The 8707-nt window shown below is 57.3% G+C and overlaps 1 protein-coding gene across 1 annotated transcript; it reads left to right on the top strand.

Annotated features, from left to right (window-relative positions):
- Window positions 1-4125: 4125 nt before the first annotated feature.
- Window positions 4126-7472, top strand: LOC129403451 (interferon alpha-inducible protein 27-like protein 2). The gene is made up of 5 exons (XM_055132061.1): window positions 4126-4228; window positions 5128-5173; window positions 5955-5984; window positions 6684-6845; window positions 7250-7472. The coding sequence occupies exons 2-5, from the start codon at window positions 5167-5169 to the stop codon at window positions 7336-7338; spliced, it is 288 nt and encodes a 95-aa protein (XP_054988036.1). The 5' UTR covers window positions 4126-4228; window positions 5128-5166; the 3' UTR covers window positions 7339-7472.
- The last annotated feature ends 1235 nt before the right edge of the window (window positions 7473-8707 follow it).

Below are 8707 nucleotides of genomic sequence, written 5' to 3'. Positions count from 1 at the left end.
TCCATGATGAGATACAATTCATTGGTCCATGGTTGCAAGCCTGCCTCAAGTGCTGGGGAAGAAGGCAACTGGGATAGAGAAGGGACCACTAGGAAGACGATAGGTAGAAGTGGTCACTCTGGATAAGTAGGTAAAGGAACAAGCATGATGACCTCTCAGCACCTGTATTTCAAGCCATAATGCTCAAAAGGAGATGGAGGGGAGGGGAGGGGGAAGAGAGAGAAATCGAGAGAGAGAGATAAAGAGAGACAGAGACAGACAGAGATAGAGAGAGACAGAGAGAGAGAAGAGAGAGAGAGAGAGGAAAAATGCCACAGATTCAGGCTGGGGCGGGTGGGTGACTAAAGGGAAACTGGAGACATTGGTGGTGGTAAATGTACATTGGTGGAGGGACGGGTGTTAGAAAATTGTATGACTGAAACCCAATCATGAACAGCTTTGTACAAACAGGTGAATCTCATGATGATTCAATAGCACTGAACTCCAGCACTGTCGTCCCATTGTTTATCGATTTGCTCGAGTGGGCATCAGTAACGTCTCCATTGTGAAACTTGTTGTTACTGTTATTGACATATCGAATACACCAAGGGTAGCTTGCCAGGCTCTGCCATGTGGGCAGGATACTCTCGGTAGCTTGCCAGACTCTCCGAGAGGGACAGAGGAATCAAACCCGGGTCGGCTACATGCAAGGCAAATACCCTACCCGCTATGCTATCACTCCAGTCCAAAAAATCAAAACATCTCTAATGGAAAATAATTCTGTGTTTTCCCAAATATATATTTTCAGTGTTTTTCAAGTTCACATACATACACACACACACACACATGCAGACAGACACACTTATACTCGATGTATTGACACAAGCAGAAAACCCAGATATTCATCTTCCCCTCTCACCTTCTCTTGAAATCCACTTGAATAGAATGACCAATCACCAGATCTGCAGGATGATGGGGTTTATTTTCTCTGGCTCTCCTCCTAACTCTTTCACAGCCTCATGCATAGCAGCAAAGACCACCACCACTGGCACAACCCGTAAAGTCCTCAGACAGAGGCAGTGAGATTTTATTTTTTAACTTATTGAATCATCCTGTCATCCTACAGGACTACAGGATGATTCAATAAGGTTAAAAAAAAATCTCATTTCCTCTGTCTGAAGGCACTGCCAGTGGGCTTCTGTCTTGTCATTATTTACTCTATAGAGGGTGCTTCTATTCATGTCTATAGGAATGCAACAGTTTATTTCACTTGAATTTCCTTCGGGGTGGGGGGTGGGGGGGTGGATGTTCCTAATAGCCAAGGCTCAGCAGAGGGAGATGGGGGGGGCATTTCTGTGTGAGCCTAAACTGTGTCCCTTGAAACTGGCTCCACAAAATAATGCACTTTTATTCATCCTGCACTGAAAGCTCTGAATTACTAGTTTTAAAGCAGAATTAGTAGGATCCAGATGAGAATCCAGTTCGGTCAGCCAAGCCGGACCCTCTTTACTTCCAGCATGACCCGGACACAGAAGCTTCGACTGGGCTGTCTGCAGGTGTGTTGGCGTGAATCATCTCGTCTAGCTGCCATATGCCATCTGTACTCAGCCTGGGTGCTCAGGGGCTCTTCCTGGCTCAGGACTCGAGGTTACGCCCACGTAGCCAGGGCCGATGTGGAGAGGTGGCAGAGATTGAACCACAGTGTCCAGCACTGTAGGTGGCCCTGGGGACCAGCCACTTCCGAGGCAATCGGCCCTTCCTCTGTTCCTTTCCTCTGCTTCCCGAGAGCTTTGTAACATATTCCGTGGCAGCCGTGGGACCTGAGCTGATTTCTGATGTGTGTGTGTGTGGGGGGGGGCGGGGTGAGGACATAAACACAGACATGAAAGCTGTGTTTTTTTCTGGGCTCTCTAGCATCCTTGGTGTTTCTGGGGTCTTGGCTAAGTCCATCCAGGTGTTGAGCTCGAAGTGTGCATCTGAGCACCCCATTCCATAGGCCACCTGGCCACTCTGTCCACCAAACACCTGCCGTTCTGAAGCTCAATCTGTGCTAAGCCCCTCTTTTTTGCAGGCAGGCCATTACATCTGGACATCTTTGGGGGCAGCTTTCTGTGTGGGTGAGTGGAGTGTCTCAGGCACACCTCCTGGTCCCCAGGGAATTATTTTGCTCCAGTGTTACAGTCCTGTCCCCTCCCCCCCACTGCCCCTCATCAAGATGCAATTATCACTGTATCACTGTATCACTGTCATCCCGTTGCTCATCAATTTGCTCGAGCGGGCACCAGTAACATCTCCAAGTGAGACTTGTTGTGACTGTTTTTGGCATATCGAATATGCCACAGGTAGCTTGCCAGGCTCTGCCATGCGGGCGGGATACTCTCGGTAGCTTGCCGGGCTCTCCGAGAGGGACGGAGGAATCGAACCCAGGTCAGCCGTGTGCAAGGCAAACGCCCTACCCACTGTGCTATTGCTCCAGTCCTACAGAATACACATACAGTTTTTGTTGTTATTGTTTTGGCCTACAACATCCAGCCCACCTGACGGTTACATTCCTGACAGTTACGTTCCGGAGACCTAATCTTATTCCGGGAATGTAATCTTTGACACAAGCATCTGGTTTTTCTGCTTTTCTTGTTCCTGGAAGAGGCCTAAGTCACTCAGAAGGCCACCAAGCCTGACATGGTAGTTCTCCGGCTAAGTGGCAAGGTGCAATTAAGATTCTCAAATTAGGACTAGACTTCTCTGGGGCAGCTGCCCTCAATATCTCACTTGTTTTTCATCACAGAGAAATGACTGTTGTCCCTGGAAGTGGCAGGTACCTCCTTCTGGATGGACGAGCGTCTGCAGCTGGACTTCCTGTGATGGCCACTAAGTTTAATGGTCAGCATGTCCGGTGCATGATGTGTTGCTTCCACTACCGTAAACCAACCACCCCAAAGTAGCAGAGACAGTTAGAAAACATGTTTCCCACCCAGATGTCCCCTCCACAGTCTCCAGCGATCAGGTACCCACTTTCCTGGTAACCTCCTGAGGTTCCTAACACACCGAGGATGCTTCTCAGATGAGCAAGGTCCTTATTGCCTCCTGCTCCCCAGCCCCTAACCTCTCAATCAGTGGGTGGTACCGGAAGCACGAACGGAATTCTCAAACCAGAAACTCCAGGCACGATCTTTCTATGGGCCTTCTAGCTGTCATGGAACCCGCTTTGAGAAACATCACTTGTTAACCATCACCAGCGGACCAAATGCCTATTGGTCTGTGACTTGTGGCTGATCCCCTCTTACGCCAGTCACAGGTCCGCTATGGGTAAGCCTTCCATGTCTTACTTACAAAAGTTCTGATGTAGAAAATTTCATCTTAAGAAAGCTTTCTGGGGGGCCAGAGCGGTAGCACAGCGGGTAGGTCGTTTGCCTTGCACGTGCCCAGCCCGGGGTTCGATTCCCAGCATCCCACATGGTTCCCTGAGCATCGCCAGGTGTGACCCAAAAAGAAAAAAAAAAAAAATAAAGAAAACTTTCCCCGGGTCCCAACACAAAGCATCCTGTTTGGGGCCCGGTGCTCGGGTATTCTAGAAACATCGTCACTGGCAGAAGCTCTGGGATCCCGCAAAGAACCTCTCAGATCACTGGCTAGGGCTTTGGGGACACATCTCCGAGAGGAGGAAGTGTTTACTTGCCAAGACTGTGTCTTTCCTCCTGGTGCTGCTGGTGCCACCTTCACTCCGACATGCCCCCCCACCCCCAAGTCACTTGCACAGGGGCCGTTAGCACAGGTGCATGGCTCGGAGACCCCAGCAGGGCCAGAGAAAACGATCCCGGAGCCAGGCCTTAGGCCCTGGGCTCTTTTGTTTTTGGTTTTGGTTTTTTTTGGGTCACACCCGGCGATGCACAGGGGTTCCTCTTCTCTCTGCGCTCAGAAATTACTCCTGGCGGTGCTCAGGGGACCATATGGGATGCTGGGATTCGAATCCGGGTGGGCCCGTGCAAGGCAAACGCTTTGCCCGCAGTGCTAACGCTCCCGCCCTCTCCCCCGCCCCCCCCCCCCCCCCCACTCTTTTGGTCAGAGCAGAGGAAACCGAAACTGTCCAGTTTCCATTTCCCCGGGAACGGAGACCCCCTGATTGGCTCCCGCCGGCGGGGCGGGGCGGGGCTTCCGCGGGCTGAGATGCTGCGGCGGCGCAGAAGCAGGTGTAGGCGCGTCTGCATCCCCGGGCGCCGAGCAGTCGCGCCAGGACCACCAGCTTCCGCGGGTAAGCGCCTCTGGCCATCCTGGGAGCCCCTGCAGGGGTGGCGGCGGTGCTGGGCGGGGCAGGGGGCCCCGTGCTCCTTTGCTCAGTGGGTCTCTGGGGGAATGGGACCCCCCCAACAAGACCCCGTCTCCGCCGCCCACCATACCCCAGTCCCTGCTCGGAGCGGGGGCTCTGGAACCAGAAGATGACCAGAGCCAGCTGCCCTCCAGTCTGAAGGCCGGAGTGGGGGGAGACGCAGCCTAAGCGGACCCTCAGAGCCAGGCTTCCCGGGGTCCGTCCCGGGGTCGGTCCCGGGGGCCTCTCCCTCTGCAAAAATCAAGCCGGGTTGGGGCTGGAGCAACAGCACGGCGGGGAGGGCTTTTGCCCTGCACGCGGCCAACCCGGGTTCTATTCCCAGCATCCCATAGGGTCCCCCCAGCACCGCCAGGGGTAATTCCTGAGTGCAGAGCCAGGAGTAACCCTGAGCATTGCCGGGTGTGACCCAAAAAGCAAAAAAAAAGAAAAAAGCCGGGTTGGGGATGCAGAGGCCCCCGAGACCAGCGGGCAGCGTCTGAGGTCCAGCTTTCTGGGGGTCTTTGGGACCCCCTGGCTCATGGCCATATCTGTAAGATGTGGGGGCGTGGTAATCCTGGTGGAGTTTCACAGCGGCGGGTCCAGGGCAGAGGCGTAACAGGGTAACAAGTGTGTCTCCCCCTCCCCGGGCTCAGCGCCCCTCGGGAGGTGGGGGCTGCCCCTCCGGATGGGTCTGAGTCTGGTTCCGTCTGTTCCTCCCCGCCCCCACTGCAGCCAATCAGCTTTCTGGGGGTTTCAGGACACCGAGGAGGGCGCTCTGTGGGGGTCTCTGGGTCTCTGGCCTCACAGCTGCCACCCTCTGTGTGGTCCCCTCTTCTCTACCACAGGGAGGACACACTGAGGCCTCTGCGGACACCCCAAGGACAATGGCAGGTAACTGGACCCTGATGCCCTCTTCAGCCCCCTCCCCCGCCAGCACACACACAGCTCCACCCTCTAAGGTGTCAGCATTAAGGAAACTGCCCTGACGTAATGTCTATGACACCCCAAGTCAGAAGGAGGCCCAGGGCACATAGGGACTGAACAGTGGGGCCCCAGGACTCCAGGCCCTGACCTGGGGATTGACCAGGACGAGAAGCCCTGGGCACCTGAGGAATGTTCCAGGGGGCTGGAGCTGAATTTGGAGTGGGGGGAGGGGGGATGGGGGATAGAGGGAGCCAGATTCAGGTCTGTGTGCTGATGGGGAATGTGGGACATGGAAGATTTTAGAGCCTTGTAAGAACCTTCTGGAAGGGGAGCGTGTCTCCCTGCTGTCTGGTTGGAGAGACCCTTATGGCCAGGTGGTGGTGATGTGAGTGGGCAGTGTTGGCTCCGTGGACCAGATGAGTCTGGGGTAGCTAAGGAGGGAGAGAGGCAGTATGTGATTTCCTTATTTTGGGGCGGGGGGCGGGGGGGAGGGTTGTTTTGTTTTTATCTGTTTTACTTAGTTTTTATTGGTTCCCCTTACAGAGTGCTTGTGGATTGGGGCTTGGTCCGGATGAGAGGACGAGACTCTGTGTTGAGGGGCCCTGGTCAGGCCTGTCCCCGTGAGGGAGGGGGGGTCACAGAGCCCAGATGAGGATGTAGGATTCCAGGAAGGAGCTTTTCTGAGTGAGCAGCAGGTGGGGGGATGGACCGGCGCGGGGTCACATTGTGCTCTGTCCGCCCCCCCCAGGTATCATTGCTGCCGGTGTGGCCGGAGCAGGTGAGTCCTGCAAGCAATGGGTCCCCACTGGGCCTGGGCCCTGGGCTGTCCCAGCCCTGAGTCAGACCGCTGGACCCTGCGTGGGCGGGTGGGCGGGCGGGCGGGCAGGGGGCGCAGTTGGGTGAGCCCAGGTTACCGCCCCTGGGACACAGGACCCCAAGTGCAGCCCCTGAGGTCCAGGGCTAGTCACTGACCCGTGGAGCCTGGACCCCTCCTGCAAGGTCCAGGATGTGTCCGAGCCGCTAGAGCCCGAATGGCTCCTCCCCAACCTAGGCGTTGCAGGTGTGATTAGACCAGTGAGCTGAAAGCCACAGAAATGCGACACTCAGACACGTGTGACACGTGGTCTCGGGGCCGGAGCTCAGCAGCTGCTCTGCTGGGCCTGGCGCGATGCCCTCTGACGGCACAGCCTGGGGGTGGCACAGAGGGTGAAGTCCCCCCACCCACCCAGCAGAGCAGCTCACCCTGTCCCTCTGTGCTCGGGGCTTGGGGAGAGGCAGGGGCCCCGTCCCCAGCAGAGACCACACAGCCGCCCCCAGTGCCAGGGGACAAGAGAGGGCAGGGCAGGCCCATTCGTCCCGGACGTCCACTCAGGCCCCTGGTCCCTGCCCTTTCCCTTCTGGGGGTCCCTGCCCTTCCCCTGCTGGGCGTGGTCCTTCTGGGGCCTTTCCTGGGCCAACCCTGCTCCTGTCCCCACAGTGGCGGCTGTGGGGGCCGTGCCCGTGGTCCTGGGCGTCATGGGCTTCACTGGGGCCGGCATCGCCGCCTCATCCCTGGCGGCCAGTATGATGTCCACTGCGGCTGTTGCCAACGGGGGCGGGGTGGCCGCCGGCAGCCTGGTGGCCACTCTGCAGTCAGTGGGTGAGTGTCTGCGCGAGAACAGGGGGAGGAAGGGGGTGGCCGTGGCGGGGGGCCGGCGGTCAGCCGAGTTTGGACTAAGCCCTGTGCTCTCCCCCAGTTCCAGGACCTTTGTCCTCCCTCCCTGTCCCTGTTCCATGGGGAGGGGGGTGGGACAGGGTGCCCAGGACAGCTGCGTCCCAGGAACCCCAACCTCTGGGCAGCGCCCCTGCCCCTGGGCCCAGCCCCCCATGGAGCCGAGGCAGCTGCCCAGAACCTCCTGTTTGTCCTGGAGGCCCCTTGCCGAGCGGAGAGGGGGGTCTGGGGAAGCAGCGGGGTGGGGTACGTGTCCTGTCCTGGGGTGCCGCGACCTGGCCCAGCCCCTGTCGGGTGCCTTACCACCACCCCCCTCCCCCTTTCTCCCACAGGGGCTGCAGGACTCTCCACCGCCTCCAACACTCTTTTGGGCTCTGTTGGGTCCGTTCTTGGGGCCTGGCTCTGGGGTTCAGATGAGTGACTCCCTTCCACAGCACCAAGGTGACCCCTCGGTGACCTTCCACCTGGGACCTTAAAAAGTCTCCAGTGACAACCCCAGCACCTCCCCATATATTGAAAGCAGTAGAAGAATAAAGTGGAAATGCTGGAACCTCCCCTGGTGTCTGCTGTGTCCCTCGGTCGCCGGCGGGGTGTGGGGCATTTGGTTTCGTACTGGCCAGCAGGAAGTGGGGGGAAGGGTTCCTGGTGTGGGACAGAATGCAGGTCTGCCCCTGATTTTCCTTTTCTTTCTTCTCTTTTTTTTTTTTTTTTTTTTTTGCTTTCTGAGTCATACCCGGCGATGCTCAGGGGTTACTCCTGGCTCTGCACTCAGGAATTATCCTTGGCGGTGCTCAGGGGACCATATGTGATGCCCGGGAATGAACCTGGGTCGGCCACGTGCAAGGCAGTGCCCTTCCCACTATCCTATTGCTCTGGCCCCCAGTCACTGATTTTCTGGCCCTGTGAGGTCCATACTGCCCCCTCAGCTCAGCTTACTGCCCTTCACATCAACGCTTGACCTTGATGTTGTCCTGAGGTGGCCTCCTGGCTGGCCGAGCTCAGAGTGTCTGTTGGAGCCAATGGCCAGACCAGAGCTTTGCTCCTCAACGCTCACATGACCCCTTGCAGCCCCAGCCTCTGGGTCCGACTGCCTCGAGACTCAGATTTTCAGCAGATCCACTCTGCTTCCGGTCAGGGGGGATGGTCCACTTCTCCAGGGAGTTCTGTCCCTGGGAGCTAGCCTGGGGCTGAGCAGAGACTGCAAAGGAGATGGGCTGCCGTCTTCTGGTGTGGCCCAGCTGGGCCGGAAAAACACTTTCCCAGAAGCTCCTCGGGGCCCCGATCTTGGTCAGGGCCAGGGTCCCAGGCCCGCGGAGGTGTCAGTCATGCCCACTGTCCAGAGGCCATCCCAGGCTCTGGCCAGCTTCCATCCACTCCCCACTCGCATCTGCCCGCAGTCCCTGTGCGGGGGCCTCACTCCTGCTCTCACGTTACCTGCTCCCGCCAGGTGAGGCACTGCCTCTGGTCCGGGGGACGCTGCCTCAGGCATCATAGGGCAGTAGCAGTGTCCTGGGAGCACAGCCCTGCCACCCATCCCAGAGGCCGGCTGTCGAGTCTCCTGCCCATAGGCTTTCGGGCCCAAATTGTTCATGTATTCTCAGTAACCTCTCCATTCATCCTATCCCTGAGATTCTAGAAGCCTCTCTCTTCTCGGCCTTCCCAACGATGCCGCATTGGAGGCTCGCTCAGGGTCAGGGGAATGAGACTCATGTATTCTTACCACCTCCAAATTCCAGGCTCTTACTCCAGCCTCTTAGGCATCCCGCTGGGGTAGGTGGTTCAGCCACTTC

Source organism: Sorex araneus, chromosome 3, assembly GCF_027595985.1.
Source record: "Sorex araneus isolate mSorAra2 chromosome 3, mSorAra2.pri, whole genome shotgun sequence".
NCBI classification, from domain to species: domain Eukaryota; kingdom Metazoa; phylum Chordata; class Mammalia; order Eulipotyphla; family Soricidae; genus Sorex; species Sorex araneus.
The sequence above is the reverse complement of the archived record's forward strand: the minus strand, read 5'-3'. Positions and strand labels throughout refer to the sequence as shown.

Bases quoted from the DNA above. Each gene is read 5' to 3' on its own strand.
- LOC129403451 (XM_055132061.1), top strand. The intron at 5,985-6,683 runs GTGAGTCCTGCA...CTGTCCCCACAG, and splicing joins TGCCGGTGTGGCCGGAGCAG to TGGCGGCTGTGGGGGCCGTG. The intron at 6,846-7,249 runs GTGAGTGTCTGC...TTTCTCCCACAG, and splicing joins GGCCACTCTGCAGTCAGTGG to GGGCTGCAGGACTCTCCACC.